Source organism: Typopeltis vanoorti, chromosome 11, assembly GCF_054136105.1.
Source record: "Typopeltis vanoorti isolate ZY-2024b chromosome 11, IOZ_Tvanoo_1.0, whole genome shotgun sequence".
NCBI classification, from domain to species: domain Eukaryota; kingdom Metazoa; phylum Arthropoda; class Arachnida; order Uropygi; family Thelyphonidae; genus Typopeltis; species Typopeltis vanoorti.
Genome location: NC_143559.1, coordinates 49299990 through 49319583, shown reverse-complemented (window position 1 = coordinate 49319583; position 19594 = coordinate 49299990). Strand labels below are relative to the sequence as shown.

At 35.8% G+C, this 19594-nt stretch overlaps 1 protein-coding gene across 1 annotated transcript in view; it reads right to left on the bottom strand.

The window, feature by feature from the left end:
• LOC150101563 (ERO1-like protein alpha) overlaps window positions 1-19594 on the bottom strand; it is a 223326-nt gene that overhangs the window by 39057 nt on the left and 164675 nt on the right. Inside the window, exon 12 of the mRNA XM_090401050.1 lies at window positions 7487-7573. Coding sequence (XP_090257176.1) covers window positions 7487-7573 — 87 coding nt within the window. The remainder of the gene's footprint in view (window positions 1-7486; window positions 7574-19594) is intronic.

Genomic DNA, 19594 nt, shown 5'->3' with positions numbered 1-19594 from the left:
TGTTGATGATGTGTTCGCTATTTGGCCACATGGCTTTGATGCACTCCTCTCCTTCCTAACACACTTAAACAACCAACACTGGCTACCCCTCCCAAAAAAATCCAAAAAATATTGAAACCAATAACCCCCCTCAACAACAAGGATTACTCTAAATCCATCACCATACCTGTAGTATTGTGGCTTTCTTCCACCGTATTCTATGGCAGGACAGCTAATATCAGAATTTCAGAATCCAAGGACTACATTCATTTTCACCAATACAGCCACTCTGGTCTTGCAGACCATGCATGGGATACCACCCGCCATAGAATACGGTGGAAGAAAGCTACAATACTACACCGTAGTAAATTCAAATACGAAAGGCTTTTCATGGAATCAGCCTCAGCCCTAAGAAACCTCAACAAATTTGGTTGCATGAGACTTCCCCAAATTTGGGAAACCTACATCAGAAGACCTTCAGCCCAATCGCCCAAGAATACCAACATTGCCTGCTAGGGGGCACCATCATAACATAATACAGCATATATATATATATATATATATGCTGTATTATGTCAAAAGCCTTAGCAAAATCTAAAAGTCTCGTGGTGTATCCACTTTCCTTGTCTAACTCAGTAGTAACATTATTATAGTGGATGACATTACACATTCTTAAGAACAGAGTGTATCATGCATTATGGGATACAAAGCCAACTTAATGTGAAGTCATTTCTCTATTTAGTGGATATTATTAGTAGATATTTCATGCACAAATATTAGTGTGCTAATGCAGTTGGTAAAAATAAGAATGCAAAACAAAAATATTTCTTGTCAAATGGAATTTCATAACATTTTCACTTCAACTAGATGTCAAATTTCTGTATTCCAACACTAGTTTTACTCATGCATTCCTCTAGGTTATTTACAATCACCTAGCTGATGATAATGACATAAAAACGTGAGTACTAACTTGAAAAAAGAATTACTGCAGGTGCATGGGATAAGATGTCAGGAGTGCATAAGAATTGGTCATGAGAAAAGCAGTATCAAATTGCATACCCCAGATAAAGATTTTTTGCAATCTTATGTGCAAAAAATCAACCAGATTAATTAAACTGGGTTTCCCTCTATTAAGGCAGTTAGTTTACATAGGCATTGATTATTGAATATAATAATTACAAGATTGATGAAATATACAAAGTCAAAATTTTAATCAATACTTCACATGGCTTTAGGCTCTTAAAATGCAAGAAAATCTCTTCCTCCCCTTTCTGCAGATACTACTATGTTGGACACTGGGCAGTGATACTGTTGCCCTGCTCAGTCAGGAACTTGTTCCTTTCATTCCAGTGCTGGTGGAAGAGGACAATAGTGTTGTTTTCACATTCCATTTGACAAGAAATGGACTGCCGAATTTAAACATGGCCGTACCAGCCTTCAAGACAAGTGAAGGACATCCAAAAAGTGTAACACCACCAGAAATCATTTATCAAGCATGATATGGTATTAGATGACCACCGAGTCAAAGTGCATGAAATTGCTAAGACTGTAGGCATTTCAAAAGAACGTGTAGATTAATTTTGCATGAAGAATTGCAAATGAAAAAGCTTTGTGCAAGATGGGTGCCGTGCCTGCTCACAGCAGATCAAAAATGCACTCATGAAAATCTCTGAACAGTGCTTGGAGCAGTTTAACAAGAATAAAACTTATTTTGTGAGTCTATGTATTACTATGGATGACACTTGGATTCGCCATTACACACCAGAATCCAAACAGCAGTCAAAACAGTGGACAGAAGCTGACTGTTCAGCGCCAAAGAAGAAAGTTGGTTCCATCAGCAGGAAAGGTCATGGAATCTGTGGTTTGGGATGCTAAAGGAATTTTGTTTATTAATTATCTTGAAAAGGTTAAAACAGTAACCAGGGAATATTATTCTGATCTTTTAACCAGACTAGACAAAAAAAATCGTGAGAAAAGACCCGGTTTGCAGAAAAAAAAAATCATCTTTCATCTGGACAATGCACATGCCCACAAAGGTGATTTGGCTATTAAGGGATCTGCACTATGAATTGTTGGAACATCCACCCTGTTCCCCAGATTTGACTCCCTCTGACTTCTATCTCTTCCCAAAACTAAAACTCTTCCTCGCTGGTCAGCGTTTTTCTTCAAATCAAGAGATGATTGCAGTTGTATAGGGGTATTTTGTAGATATTATCGAGAGCCACTACAGGGACAGGATAATGGCACTGGAGCATCACGGAAAAAAATGTATTAGTTTTAAGGGAGATTATGTTGAAAAATAAAAATAATTTTGAAATTATAATTCTAACAGATAAGCTTAGGCGTTGCTGGTTATTCACGACTTATTTTTCACGGTATTAACAACACCACAAACACTTTTATCAACAAGGATGTTTTATTAACGCTAATATTTCGCTGATTTTCAACTCAGCATCATCAGAGCACAACACACATGTAAACGCGACAGTGAGTGAGTGAAACAATAGAATTGCAGAAAGACAAAAGATCTAAAGTCCTATTTTTGGCGCCCTCTAACGAGAAACTACTTGCTATGTCTAGTCGCACGTTATTGGCCATTGCTGGCGGAAGATCGTGGATACCTAGACCACGTGGTCGTAAACCTATAGTCGGAAACACTCACTGAAGAAGCCAAGAACGCCCTCAGTTTAGGACATAACTTTGCCGTCGCGCCCAAACAAATTCCTAAACTCGAAATTATGATGAAAGTAGAACGGGGTATCCACGATCTTCTGCCAGCAATGGCCAATAACGTGCGACTAGACATAGCAAGTATTATAAACAAAGCTAAGCCTCCAAAAAGTAATATACCACATAAGCAAATAACTGCCCAAAAAAAGTTATACAATAATAAAAATATTATTATTACAAAAGCCGATAAAGGAAAGGCAACAGTTATCATGAATAAAGAAGAGTATAACAAAAAAATGCAAGATCTCATATGTGACAGTTCTACGTATCAAATTATACATCGAGACCCTACAATGTCGCAAAAGAAAAAAGTCCGAAAATTACTAAAAAAAGTGACATCATGGCCCAAAGAAATCATCAGGAAAATAAAACCAATTCATGTTAAAACACCCCGTATTTATGGATTACCAAAAATCCACAAAACCAATGTTCCCCTACGCCCCATAGTTGATAGCATAGATAGTCTCACATATAAACTGGCCTGGCATTTAGCTAAGTCGCTTGCCCCTCTTACTGGCAACTCCTCTACTTTTGTAAAAAAATTCTATCCATTTCAAAACACTGGTTAAAAATCTAATCCTAAAAAATTCAGACATAATGGTTAGTTTCGATGTCACCTCCCTATTTACCAATGTACCACTTATAGACACTCTTGAATTAATCAAGTCTAAATTTCCCCCAGATATTTTTGAATTATTTCAATTTACCATGAATGCAGGTTACTTTACATGGGGGGGAAAATTCTACAAACAGATTAATGGTACTGCTATGGGTTCCCCCCTCTCCCCCCCCATTAGCAAATTTTTACATGGAACACTTTGAAAACAAAGTACTTACCACAGCTACATACAAGCCACTAATGTGGTTGCGCTATGTAGATGATGTGTTTGCCATCTGGCCCCATGGACAAGACACTTTGGATGCTTTTGTCACCTACCTAAACAGCCAACACCCCAAAATTCACTTCACAGTAGAAAAAGAATCAAATAACCGTTTACCATTTCTTGACAGATTAGTCACCCGCCTTTCAGATGGATCACTATCTTTTTCTATTTACAGGAAGCCTACACACACAGGAAGATACCTACATAAACAATCACATCATCATCCAGTCCAACAGTACGGCATTTTAAAAACACTTACACACAGAGCCAGAGCCATTTGTTCTAACGATACAGCTCTGACCACTGAACTCCAGTACCTGCGCCATACGTTCTTAGCCAACGGCTACAATCCCCACAAAATAGAAAAAATACTACATAGGCCCATTACTCTGCCCCCCCCCCTAATACACAAGAATACAACATGACCATTTCTATTCCCTATATCAGAGGTACATCGGAAAAGATAGCCAAAGTATTGTTGAAGCATGGCCTTTGCACCACCTTCAAGCCTCATGTCAAGCTGGCAACTCTGATCCGCTCACCAAAGGATAAACTTCACCCTTTAGCACACCCAGGAGTGTGTGAAGTTCCATGTGACTGTGACTTGGCCTATTATGGGCAAACAGGAAGATCAGTGAACATCCGCCTGGAAGAACATGAAAGATACATTTGCTACTATTACTATGGCAAGTCGGGACTGGCAGACCATGCTTTGGACACTCCTTCACACAGGATTAGATGGAGGAAAACGAATGTGCTATTTAGGAGTCGTTATAGATCCGAAAGACTATTTTTTGAGTCAGCAATGGCTTTGAAGAATTCTCCCAACCTTAACAAATATGGTTGCATTAATTTGCCAAAAATTTGGGAGACGGTTATCCTAAGAAAAACTCCTGGATAACTGCTGCCTTTTTTTTTTTTTTTTTTTTTTTTTCTTCGTTAGAGGGCGCCAAAAATAGGACTTTAGATCTTTTGTCTTTCTGCAATTCTATTGTTTCACTCACTCACTGTTGCGTTTACATGTGTGGTGCTCTGATGATGCTGAGTTGAAAATCAGCGAAATATTAGCGTTAATAAAACATCCTTGTTGATAAAAGTGTTTGTGGTGTTGTTAATACCGTGAAAAATAAGTCATGAATTTGAAATTATAAATTCGTTTTTTCATTGTTAGGCCGAGAACTTTTCAGACCACCCTCGTATGTAGCCATGCCTGCAGCACAAAGCAAGGATAGCAGACAAAATACAACATCAACAAAGCACTACGAGTCTTGTTGCCATAGATAGAACTCTTTAAAATGCCCAATATGCAAATTAGACATTATAGATAAGAAAAAGAGTTCACTTTTTGATTTTTGTTCAGTGGGCTCATGTGCCCATTGTGCCAAAATTGAAGAACCAGCTCCTAAGCATTCTCAGCCAGCCATTTTTCTGTCCCCTGTACCTTCCCACTGTTAAACAACTCCTAGACTTAGTAAGTGCACATGGACAACTTGGAACAGTGCCTTATCATGCTTAATGAAACCTTCTCCCAGAAAATTGACACAACTGAAAATTTTAAATATCTTAATTATCAATTTTAACTGTTTTAATTAAAACTGAAATTTTAATCCTTTCCTAGTGCTGTAAATATTCCATTAAACCTCCAACATGATGTCCTCACAGTACTTAAGCCTCAACACATGGAAGAAATCATACATATCCCATATAGTAGTGATAATGTGTAACACTTTATTATTAAAATATCTGGATTAGAACTAGTTACAGAAAGTTTTTCGCTTGATTATAAATTAAATTAAAAATGCCAAGAAATTATATTCTTGATTCATTCTTTATTGAAGTGTAAGCAAACAAAGTTTAATCAGGTGTTTAGCCTTGGTATCTCTATTAGGTCTGGCTCCCACTGATGAGATCTCAATAAAGGCTGAAACCAGTCTAGGTAGTGGTTTCAGTAGGCAGTCCCTTCCCATAATGCATAGCATTATACACACCCAAAAGGATGTGTGCTTTGTATTAAGGGTATAGTAAAATAATTTATTTGAAGTCATTAATTGCTTTAGTATACAAGTAGTCTAGTCATGAAGAAATTTCATGCACAAACTTTGCTTACACTTGGATAAAGGATGAATGAAGAATATAATTTCTTGGCATTTTTAATTTAATTTTAACCAAGTGAAAAAACTTTCTACAAAGTAAGCAGCTATAGGATTATTTTCCAGTTGATTAGAAAGTCTGAAGTTTTATTGTGTGTGGAGAGTGTCAACAGTGAGGACTCTATGGAAATCATATACTAGAGATGTTACTGTAATGTACATGGTAATGGCTACTTCACACTTCCAATAAACAGGGCAGTACAGCAATGTTTTACCAGAAAGGCATCTACCACCTAGAGGTTTAGTTGGCATTTCTCCAATTAGATAAGGCATGCTTTTAAGGCAGCAATACTCACCTTGCCAGAACCCCATTTGTGGAAACAGGCCATACTATGAGAAGAAGGGTTTATTGCACTAGCTCTTAGTTGCACATGGTGTAACAGAAATAACACAACTAAATATGAATTTTGCAATCATAAGAGATAAATTACAGTTTTATATAGTGAATTCACTGACTCCTGAGTTTTCATCTGATTTACATCATTGCAATAGCAATGGGAAAATGAAGTAAAAGGTATATAAACAATAAAAATTGAAATGAAAGGTCTTGTTGTGAAACCAACTCCCATTAAGAGATAACTGTATTTTGTTTGATTAAAAAAAAAAAAAAATCTCCAAAAGTGAAATGCATACATGAAAACTTGTTTGCCTTATTCTGTGAACAAATACCTGCCATCAGATCTGAATTTATCTTGCATTGAGAAAAGTTCATAAAATTTCTATAATTACCAACCACTGTTGAAAATTAGTAGAATTTGAAAAAACACAGGCAAAATTACTGTGTCATGTACATATAATGCTATTTGCTTTAATACTATTAATATTCATTTTCCCTACAAAACAGCACATGCTGCTTGACTGTTGTGGTGTTAAAAAACATCTCTGTTTTTAGAATACTTCGGTTATATTCAGTAGTGAGCTATGGAAATTTTAACAAAGGGCTCCCATCGTCGAGCAAAAAAAAAAGGCCTAACTTAGCCCTTATAATACTTATATTCCGACTTTGTAGAGCTTCTGACAGATATGATAATTGCTGTAGGATATCAATCATTAATGCTAGATCTTTTAAAAATTCCAAATTGAGAAGTTCATTTAAAAAGCCCTTATATTTATCGTTCAATGCAAAATGCTTGCATAAAGCCGAGTAATTTCTCCACAAAGCAAGAGCTGTTCGTAAACTGCAAGCTGCCAATCATGGTCCAAACACACAGCCGATCTTTAAAATTTCGATCCCAAGGCCTTTTGCAATTATATTTAATTCTCGTTGATTTTTTGGTGATTGATGATAAAAAGCATATAATTTATCCATAAATATTTCCAAATAATTTATTTCTTTAATGTTTTTTTTATCGAATCGTCTAGTGCTAAGTGTAAACGATGAGCGCAATGCCAAATCACAACGTTGGGAAATTTTTGTAGAAGTTTGATTGCAACACTGATTTGTTTCCTAACATTACACTAGCTCCATCAGAACAAAATGCAATGAAATGATTTTATTTATATATATATATATATAGAGAGAGAGAGAGAGAGAGAGAGTGTGTGTGTGCGTGCGCGTGCGCTCCAGATGATGACTTTAATGTGAAGGCTGAAATGTTGGGAAATTAAAATAATTATTCCTAACATAGTTGTAGTCTGTATAATTTACTGAAATGAATGCTGATCACTATTTAACACTAAAGGAAAGGGCAGAAATAATAGCTGCTTTGATATGAATTTAGATGTACAGTATTTAAAACTTACCTGTAGCTTTCCCCAGAGCCTGCACTTTTCACATCCTACACAATCCATAATAATGGAAATGTTTCTAAAATGTTGCTTAAATTTTTCCTATAAATAAGTTTGTAAACTTAATGAAAACAGAAATGATTGATCTATGAATGGTCTGTATATGAAAGAAATCAAATAAAAACAATAACATTTATTCTCCTGTTTTTGCTAAGCAAGTAATTTTATCAATTTAATCTTTAATGTTCAGGATACCTTCATCATATAACCGACATAATACATATGTGAACAACATACAGTATATGGCATTTAAGATAATATCAACATCCTTCTCATATTGCAGTACATCAGGGTGTTCAACCCATCGATCGCAATCGACCGGTCGATCTCGGAGCTATTTCTGGTCGATCTCTTGTGTATTCCTCCTTACTTACAAATTTAATTAAAACTAAAAACATAATATTTTATTTATCATTATTTTGTATTATTTTTAATTCGCTTTAAGTGTATTGCTATTGTTTATTAATTTTTTGTTAAAATTGTCAAATCAGTAATTTTCTTATAAGTCCGGGTAAATGAATTTAATTTGGATCAGTGGAAGTCAAACAGCGAGCTGAGTGAATACAATTATAAGCAAAGTGTAAAAACTGGATTGTAGCTTAAATATTAAATATTCCAAAGCACATTACATCGATTTTTTACTTACGTTAAGTCCCATGTGAATACTGTAAAATATAAACTTTGTTTGTCTCGGTATAGTTTGTATTAGATGTTTTGTAAATAACTCTTTTGAAGCTAACTATAGAGTGTTAAAAACAAAGGTAATGTTTTTGTCGGAGAAGCTGTACATGGCAGCATTAGAAAGATTGTTATTGAAACTTGTATGTATGAGAAAGGCTTGCAGGCTCTATGTGTAAACATCTCCGAAGTCAGTCAGAAAGAGTTCAAACAACTTTCCAATGGCCGGTGACTTACAATCAAAAGAAAGCGGAGGAGAACAAAAGGCATGCCGAACTTGAAACTTAAGATGAAAGATTCATACTGATTCTGGGGTTGCCAAACTTCATGCGAGATCTCAGCGGAGGCCTAATAAAAAAGGGACTGAAGCAAGCAGAAGGGGGTCCCAGTTCCAGAATTGCTGTCAGAGAGGAGGCCGCCCGGTCCAGAGTCGCCGTCAGAGAGACTTCTCGGATCCATGTTGCTTGAGAGAGGAGTTTCCCGCTTCCAGAAAGGAGCTTCTCGGTTTGAGACATTGCTAGAGAGAGAGACTACTTCTAGGCCACAGACAAGGTTTCAAATTGCCGAAGAAAAGTTTCCAGGGCCAAGTTAATGTCAGACATTCACCAGTGTGTTGCGTTTTCATTACAATTTGATGAATCAAATGACTTCACTGATATTGCTCAGTTAATGGTATTTATTCGCATGGTATTTCAAGGTTATTCAAGTAAAGAAGAACTTTTGAAAATTATACCATTATTGGGAAGAACTAGGGGAGAAGACCTTTTTTTGGCATTTGATGAATTTGTGAAACAACACAAACTTCCGCTTTTTAAACTTATGTCCATTACTACTGATGGTGCTCCTGCAATGACAGGTAATAAATCAGGCTTCATTTCATTATGTAAAAACGATGACAAATATCCAGATTTTTTAATGTACCACTGTATTATTCACTAACAATACTGTGTAGTAAAAGATTAAACACAAAAGAAGTTTTGGATATTACATTTAAAATTGTAAATTCTGTTCGAGGAAAAGCCCTGCAACGACGGTTATTTAAATTACAGGCAGATGATGATAGGGAACGTCTGTTGTAAAATAATGTTTGCTGGCTCAGCAGAAGTCAATTTTTAGAAAGATTTCTTGTATTAATTAACGGTATAAAAAATTTTCTTGATGAAAAAGGAGATATTTATCCACAATTGAGTGATAAAAGATGGTTGTTACACTTATCATTTTTAGTAGATTTATGTAAGAAATTAAGCAATTTAAATATAGAGTTACAAGGTAGAAATAAAAATTTAATTGAAATGTTAAGTTCAATAAAAACTTTCCAACAATACTTACTTTTATCAAAGAAAAATATAAATGACCGCAAATTTAGACTTCTCCTATATTTATTAAAATTTTTTGAACAAAATCAAGAAATGCTTCGCTATGATTTAAAAGAATTTATTCGTGAAATAGAATTAGTTGAGGAAGAAATAAATTCAAGATTTAAAGATTTGAATAAAACTGAAATGATTGTATCTTTTATCAATAATCCATTTCAAGAAAACTTGAACAGACAGAAATTTCAAATAAAATTAGTGGGCTGTTTGATATAAACAAAGCTGAAGTAGAACTTAAGATAATAAACATTCAGAATAGTTTACATTTAAAATCAATAAACAATGAAGTCATTGTTTATTGATTTTAAATGTAAAATATTCCATAAATGTTTATGGAATATTGAGCGAAAAATTCTGTTGTGTTTCGGATCGACAACATACTTGTCAGAATCCGCTTTTTCAAATATGACCGTCATAAAAGATCAAGTAAGAAACCATATTACAAATGATCATTTGGATGATTGTCTGCGATTGGCCACTTCTTCATATCAACTTGACTATGAAAATATTGCGAGGTTCAAACAATGCCAAATTTCACATTAAGTTTTTTTTTTTTAATTAACCAGCATTTCCTGTAACTTGTGAGTTTGTAATCAATCTGTTGTTTTTTCTAACTTTGGTTTTCCAAAATAGAGAAATAAATATTTTATTCCAATATATTTGTTTTTTTTTTGTTGTATTAAAATAATTAAAAGTGGTAAATTTTTAAATACACAAAGTTTTTAGTTGTTTATTTGTGCGTAATCAGATATCAGGTTGGAGGAACGTGATCTATATAAGAGAGTAGATCGCCAAATAACTTTTTATAGAAAAGTAGCTCTCGTAGTTAAAAAGGTTGAACACCACTGCAGTACATCATAAATTAATACAATAACTACAATATAAGTGATTGTGAATACTAATGATTTATTACTTGCAGTAATATCCTCCACTTCTCCACATTTTTTTCATTTTACTCACTTGCCTCATTGGTATCTGTTCGCTCATCTCCCCCCCCCCCCTCCCCCACACACATATATCTCTAGTTTTCCTGATCAGCAGCACTTACTTTTTTCCAGACTATGAACATTAAATCCATTCAAGTACAAACCATCTGCCTAATATAAGTCCCTTTGTCCACTGAACTTACTCTTCATATTGATAAACTGTATTATTCCTCCTGCATAACCTACATAGTAACATATTTGCAATCATAGCCCTCCTTCTCAACTCACCTTTATACAAACCATGGCAAGAGACTCACTATCTTTGCTCTCACTCTTTCATGTCCTCCTTCATACATACATCTCTGTTCAAATCATTTTTAGCTGCCAAAACATTTAATTCTTTCACTTTGCCTTTATGCATCCTAATAGCCTCAGTAGCATCATTAATCTACACCTGGGAAGTACGGTTTCATCATGCTCTCATCAAGTACTCCCCCTTACTGTAGAATTACCATACTAAATTCTCTCCTTATCCTTTCTAGATTAGTCAAACATTCCATTCTCTTTTTCTCACACCTCTTCTTTCTTTCATTTCTCTTTCATTGTATTTTATGACTGTAAATCCATGTGCATTCACGGGCCATTTTGCCTGTTCTGAGCGATGAAAAACTGAGTTTCCAGGTGAAAAAATTCTCTACCTCCAAATGAGACTGGCTAACTCATCATTAATCGAAAGATACCAGATATTTCTGCATTCTCTCCAACAGTTCATGCTTCGTCCTGTGAAGGATTCCACATAAGCATACTGTATCTCTCATTACAACTCTTCATTCTTCACTTCATCCACAGAGTCTCAGTAGCTCAGTCAGTATAGACAAAGCCCTTTGGTCGGAAAGACTCGGGTTTGATTCTCATCCATGATATGAGTGACCTTTATCTGGTCTCTTTCAACTAAAGGTGAGTTAGCCAGTCTCATACGGAGGTAGAGGATTTTTTCACCTGGAAACTCAGGTTTTTCATTGCTTAGAACAGGCAAAACGGTCCATGAATGCACATGGATTTACAGTCATAAAATACACACTTAATCTCTCATTAGAAGGGCTGAACCAGTCTTAAGGGTTGGTGGAGGAACAGGGGGAAACCCCATACAAATAAAATAAATAAAAACTTCATCCATGTTATCATTCTGATGTTTTAAGGAAACTTGTGACATAAAGATTGTATAATATAAGCATGTATTCACAAGAAATATTTGGTTAATTAAATATCTTTCTTGTGAATAAGTGCTTATATTATACAATGTTATCATTCTTATACTCATCACTTTCTTTCAATCCAACCAACATGTCTGGTACTTGTTGTCAAAATGTTTCCTGCATACACTCACACACTACTCTTGCTTTCAAACAACATTCCACATGCTCTGGGTAAAGAATAGATCCACACTACAAATAAAGTCTTAAGACGAACTCTTTGAACAAGGAGGACTTGGGTGCCATTTTTCTAGTTTGCATCAGTGCTATATGCTGCATTATGAAATGTACTATACAGAATAACTTATATATATATATGTGTATATATATGATAAAACTAATCAAAATCTAACTGAAATAATATATAAATTATTTATTTATTATATTTATATAAATATAATTTATATAAAATATTGCCAGTTTTTTATTATTATTATTATTTAAATAAACAGCTTTTCAGAGCACTCTAATCACAATAGCTTTTACCAGATGACACCTATCAAATAGTTAATATCACCTGTAAGTTCCTGGAATTGAGCCTCTCTCACATTATGTGTCTTCAGCCTCAAGCCCGTATGAAGTCTTCATGGCTATCATAGTTTGAGACTCAAAAAGTCTTAAAAATCATCATAAAGAAGAAGTATATATCAGTAAAAGTCTTCTGGATTCCTTAACAAAGTTGAATACCTGCTATAACCAATTTGGCATGAAAATCAGCAATAAAAGGATAAGGACTATGAAATAGGAAGGAACACTGAAAACATCAGCAAAAAAATTGAAAGCAATCATTAGGCCTGCTGTTTGGTATGGAGCAGAAACCTGGAGCATAACAGACCATGATGCAAAAGTGTTGCAGATCATTGAAAATCCTCAGAAAAGTCTATGGACTTGTAAGACATAACACAACAGATGAATGGAGAAGAAGAAGACATAATCAAGAACTATATGTACTCTATAGATCCCCCACTTCTAGTTGATGAAATTAGAGCATGCAGAATAAGATGGTTTGGACATGTGTGGAAATAATGGGTAAGGAGAGAAATAGCTAAACAAGCATTCAAGATGAAGCATGGTGGTAGAGACCTAGGTAGAGTGACCTAGAGGTAGACTTTACATGCATTGGGAGAATAATATCCAAAAAAGATAGCTGAGAATGAAATTTAGAACTGAAATGAAAAAGTTCAAGACAGAAAGGGGTTAAACAAGCTGATGAAGAAGAAGAAAAAGAAGCTATTGAGGTGAAATTTTTAGTGAAAATACCAAATTTACATATAGATAAGATAAGATAGAAATTAGTCAAAACACTATAGCTGAATACAAAACAGTGTTCAAACCAATTTTAACATATGGATCTGACAGCTTGGTTAGAAATAAATCATTGCCAGGTGGCATTTTACTAGAAGGTTTGTTTAAAGAGGGCTAGTAGTTCAGATAAGTTTTTTCTGACTTATTAATTATAAATAAGTATGTGTTTATGTGTGAGAGTTGTGGTAAAAATTGTGCGTATGCAGTGTTTGTAGCATTAGGCTTGTTTGTTTACAAAATTGTTAAATGTAGCACACTGGTATAACATGATGGTGAAAGGCCTGTAGGTCTGCACAAAAGACAAATAAAGCAGATGGCATAGATTAGATTTCTCAAAAATGGTATGGTGTCAAGAATGGAATATGTATGCATGGGAAGATGTGGATATTTATGTAGAGAGGCTGAATAAGAGAAAAGAACAAGTGTGGGTATGTAGGAAATGCAATATTCTGATGGACTGTGAGGCTTGCTTAAATATGAGGTTAAATAGTTTAAATATGAGTAAGGAACATGGAGTCATAACTGACACGGCAGTTGAAGATTGTGTTCAGAGTGTGTGTGGAAATGATAGCATGGAAAAAAATCAATGAACAATAAAAAGAGTGATAATTTATACAATGTTAAAAAAAACAGCAATAATGACATTGAAAAACAGAGTGAAGTTAACAGTAAGGTTGTAATCAGGACTGACAGCAAAAAGAGAGAGAGAGAGAGAGAGAGAGAGAGTGTGAGAGAGAGAGAGAGAGAGACTGGCAATAAAAGAAAAAGCATGAATGATAGTGAAAAAAGGATGCAAGATTTGAAAAGTGAGTTGGTGAAGATGAGATGTATGCAGAGTGAAATGAGCATAGTTGTAGATATGTATGGAACAGTTAAAAAAAAGACGAAAACAAATGATGTCATTATGAAAATGGTAATGAAAGACCCACGAGTGACGTTGTAGGTGGAATTGATTATTAGAGGTGTGGTGAATGAGAAGATGCATAAGGTTTGTTTTCCTGGAGATAAAAAGAACAGAGTGATTGAGGCATTGAATATGAGGGGTAAGCGAGTAAAAAAAAAATTGGTAGTGGTAATAGGAACAAATGACTTGACTGAGAACAAGGAACACATAAGACTGGATATCAGGAGGTTGTTGAGAAGGATAAAAAATAAAGTGTAATAGGAAAGGTAGTAAGTGTGTTGCCCAGGTATGACAGTGATGAGATGAGAGTGCAAAGCAAGATTTGTGAATGATATGTTAGTAGAAATGTGTCAAGAGAAAGGAGTGCAGCTCATTAATGTGTTGAATGAGTTTGAAGGAAGAAATGAACTGTATAAGAGTGATGGACTGCATTTCAATAGTTTGGTGTGAGTCATTTGAAGAGACGCTGCTGCTGCTGGAAGGGAGAGTAATGAGTACAGAGAATGAATCTGAACAAGTAAGAAGTGATGTGAGAATAAGGAAGGAGAGATTGAAGTGGTGCTTATGAATGAAGGAAATGGGTAGCATGAGTGTAGAGAATGAGAGAACAAGTGTGCAAGACAAACAGGGAAATGGGGAGACTCAGGGTGGGCAGTGGAACACAGCATGAGAAAGGTTGATGGTCCAAGAGGATGCAAATGAGTACATTGACAAAAATGGAAGCAGATGACCCGTTTCAATTTGAAGAAGGTTCTGAGATGAGTAAGGAGAAAAAGAAATGGCTTGAGGAAAGTATGGAGAACTAACATCTAATAAGTGGTATCAGTGAAACTTGTTACAGATCCAGGAATGGGCTGTTAAGGTTTGTATATAAATATAGAAGTATGTGAAACAAGAGAAATAGAATGGTTGTATTCATTGAATTTGTTCACCCAAAAATTGTTGAAATAAGTGAGATGTAGTTGGATGAGGATGACATCATGACAAGAATAGGGATGGCAGGGTATGATGTATTTCGTGAAGATAGAAAGGGAGTTGGAGTGCTATTGATGATAGAAAAAGCGTTATATCCATACAAGGTCAAGATTCCTTGATGGACCTGTGGTTTCAGTCAGGATTTCTCCATGACTGCAGGTCGTAAAGAGTCCAGCTATTCCTGTCTTGGGCTTTTCTTCTCCATTGTACAAGATATAAGGGGAAAATAATGGTAATGGTTTTGAGGCAATATGGTGTCCAATAGAGGCGAATAGAATGAAATACTTTGTTGAATGTTGCTGTAGACATAGTAATGCGGAGGATAGTGATCAGGAAATGCATAAGAAAATTAGCCAAATAAATGAGAAAAGGGTGATCCTTATGGGTAATTTTAATTATGGCAATATAGATTAAGATGACAAGATGGCAATGGAAGTAAAGAAAATGAGTCTTTTGATGAGTTTTTGAGGGACAACTACCTTAAACAGTATCTAACAGAGGGAACATGAGGATTGAATGGCTTTGATTTGATCATCTCATCAGAGGATGTTATTACAAAGAGGTGTAAAATCTCCCTCCATTTGATGAGAGTGACCATGAAGTGATTACCTGGGTGGTTGCCAACCATGTGAGGACTTCTGTGAGGAAGGGGTATATTGTGGAACTACATGAGAAGCTAAGGAGGCAGCTTGGAACTGAAGCATGAAACGAAGAGTTGGATAGAAAGGAGATCAGTGCTGCTTGTCAGATATTCAAGAACTATTTAGTAGAAGCAATGTCTAAATGTATTCCAAAGGTCAGAAAGTTAAATAAGGTATTTTTGAAATTTATGAATGAAGAGATTAAGCATGCAATAGAGAGAGAGAAAAACAGACATTATGGAGGAAAAATAAGAAGAAGAATGGTAGTAATTAATTCAATGAGGAATACAAAGAACAGGCAAGGAGGGTGACTGGGTTGGTAAGGGAAGAAAAAGTTCAGTATGAGCAGAAGTTAGATAATGAAGCAAAAAATCTCAGGGAGTTCTTTTGATATGCAGCCAGCAAAAATAAGAATGATTATGGTAGGAATGCACCGATTGGAGAAAATGGTATAAGGACAAGTGCTGCAGAGAATACAGTTGAGATATTTAATGAACAGTTCATAAAGGTTTTTAATTCTTGTGAATGTGACATCATGGAGAGTTTCAGAGCAGTTGATGATGAGGAGGTGAGACTAAGTGAGCAAGAGGTATATGAGAGAATTGAGCAAACTTGATGTATAAGGTTGTGGGGCTTGATGATTTGGAGATTTAGACAGAATGTGCCAGGAAACTGTATCTGCCTTGAGAGTTTTGTTTATTATCAGTCTTACACTGGGTCACGTTCCAAAGCAGTGTAAGGAGAGCAAGATTGTACTGCTTTATAAAGTAGGTGAGAGAGTCAGGTGTTGTGGTTAAAGGGTTGTAAAGACTACTGAGGGGGTGCTTAAGGGTCAAAGCTGTATAAATGAGAGGAGACCTCCACATAGCCTTTAAAGGAATGCGGAGAACCGACCAGGGCTTCTGACCTAATGTCCAATCCTCACCTTCTCGTGGTGCACCCTGTTGGGTATCTACTTTGATACTGAACGAACGAGGATGGGCTGGCTATTTGGGATTTAGCCGACCAAATTATATTCTTATTGGTTAAACCAAAATAAAAAATGATGGTACAACATGACAAAATTTCATGCCGGCTGGGGCGTCGCCCGGTTAAACAAGGCCCCCGTTGTTTTCGCCAGGGAACCAGGGCGAACAGCGAAACGTCAGCTACTGGAACAAATCTGAAAACAAACCCCAACTCAACATCACCAGAGTTAAAGATCGGTACTATCAACGTAAGAAGCCTGAATGGCAAAGAAATGGAGCTAGCTGAGGAATTAGATAAGTACCAGATCGACATAATAGGGGTGACTGAAACAAAAAAGACCAAAACTGGTGAGATCTTTCTGAGCAATAAATACAAAATGTTATATTCAGACAATGACAATCAAGGAAAATGACAATCAAGTAGCCATAGTATTCAACACAAAATACGAGGCTAATCTTCTTGAATGGCAGTCAGTCTCAAGTAGAGTAATGTGGGCAAATATGAGAAGGGGGAACTGGACAATGAGACTTATTTGTGCCTATGGTCCCACAGAAGGTTCTACTAAGGTAGAAGTGGAGGAATTTTTTGAGGCTTTAGAAAAAGCAACTGACACAATGAAAAAGGAAAAGTTGGTCCTTGTTGGGGATCTAAATAGTAGAGTAGGAAATGATTGTGAGACATACAAAAATATTTTGGGAAAATCTGGAGAAAAGAGTAAAGCTAATAATAATGGCAAATATCTGTTGGATTTCTGCTCAGGACATGGACTGGTTATTACTAACACCATGTTCCAACATAAAAATGTGCACAAATTCACATGGAGAGAAGAGGCTAGGAATAAGAAAAGTCTCATTGACTATGTTATTGTTGATAGATAGTGATGTTTTCTCCCTGGTGCAGGACACCAGAGTGTACAGAGGATTTGAAATTGGAAGTGATCACTATTTAGTCTTGAGCAGAATAAAATTGAATTTCATATTGAAAAGAATAACACGTAAGAAAGTTTTAAAGCGAATAAAAGTTGAGCAGCTCTCAGATGTGAACTGTAGACTAAATTACAGAAATATTATTGAAAAGAAAATGAAAGAGTCTGAGAACAGGAATCAAACCTTGGAGATTCAGTGGCAAACTCTGAAGGAAACATTGATTGATTCTGCCAGAGAGGCATGTGGTGAGGTTGTGTGCAAGGATAAAAAAATCAGAACTCCCTGGTGGACACAGGAAGTTAAAGAGGCAGTGAAGGAAAAGAAGAAAGCATATCAAAAGTTCCTGGCAATAAGTCAGCTAAACAGTGTGTAAAACTAGCTAAACAAAAGTCATGGGAGGACTTTGGCAGGAACATAGAAAATAAATATCAAGAAGGTGGCAAAATATTCTGGAGGTTGTTGAAGAAGCTTAGGAATGGAGGAAAGAGTGCTGTAAAAGGAGTTAGAGATGATAAAGGTGAAATGAAAACAGGAGAAAAAGATATCCTTTAAGTATGGAGTAATTACTTTGAAAAACTGCTAAATGAAACAAGCAGTGATGACAGCACAGTGATAAAAAACACTGACCAGGCATGCAGTCAGGAATACATATCCATACTTGAAGTAGAAAAAGCCATCAAAGGCTTGAAATGTGGAAAGGCAGCAGGAGTAGATGATATTCGACCAGAAATGCTGAAGTATGGTGGTATAAGAGTCTTACAGTGGCTGCACTGCATAGTTCAGAAAGCCTGGACAGAGGGACGAATTCCCGATGATTGGAGTAGAGCTCTCATAGTACCCATATATAAAAAGGGAAATAAAACTGAATGTGAGAATTACAGAGGTATTTCCCTACTGAGTGTTCCTGGCAAGATCTATGCAAGTATACTTGAGAAATGGTTGAGAAGAATTGTGGAAGAAAAGCTTGGTGAAGAACAAGCTGGATTCAGGCCAAATAGAGGCTGTCAGGATCAGATCTTCACTTTACGACAAATAGTCGAGAAAGCATGGGAATATAACAAAGATCTTTATTTAAGTTTTGTCGATTTGGAAAAGGCATATGATAAGGTGCCAAGAGAGAAGCTATTCAATATGCTGCAGTTATATGGTGTCAATGGGGCATTATATCAAGCAATACTTAGTCTTTATTTGAGTTGTGAGTTAGTAGTTAGAATTGAAGGAAGTACAGGAAGATGGTTTAATGTTAAATCTGGTGTGGGACAAGGATGTACATTATCCCCTCTGTTATTCATTATCTATATGGATCACATTATGAAGGAATGTGGTATTAAACCTGATTTCAAAATTGGAGATGTTAATGTCAGCTCTTTGCTTTATGTGGATGATGTTATACTTCTAAATAAATCCGCTACAAGTCTGCAAGATTCTCTGACTAAATTGAATAGCTGTTGTAATAGATATGGTATGAAGGTCAGCAATAAAAAGACAAAGACAATGAAAATAGGTAGAATCATTGAAAATGTCAACTGTGTTGTGAATGGAGAACCTGTGGAACAAGTAAAACATTTCAGCTACTTAGGCACAATTTTTACTGAAGATGGTAAACTAAATATAAAAATAGACAACAGAATCAGCAAAGCTGGTATCGTGGGAAGTCAATTGAATAAATTCATATGGAATAAGAAAGAAATTAGTCGGAACACTAAATTAGCTGTATACAAGACTGTGTTCAAACCAATTTTAACTTATGGATCTGAGAGCTGGGTCAGAAGTAAAACACTTGACCAAAGACTAGAAACCACAGATATGAGAGTCCTGAGAAAGATTAGAGGCGTGAACAGATGGCATCAATGGCAATATCATATTAAAAATGAGGATATTAAGAAAGAACTTGACATTGTCAGCATCCAGGAATGCGTTAGCAGAGCTAATCTCAGATGGTATGGTCACTTAAATAGAATGGGAGAGGAAAGATTAGCAAAACAAGTGTTCTCTGCCAAGTTGGAAGGAAAACGACCCAGAGGAAGACCAAGATATAGGTGGATTGATACGGTACAAAGTGCCTTAGACGATAGAAATATAAGATCTGATAATGTTGGAGTCTTGACAAGTA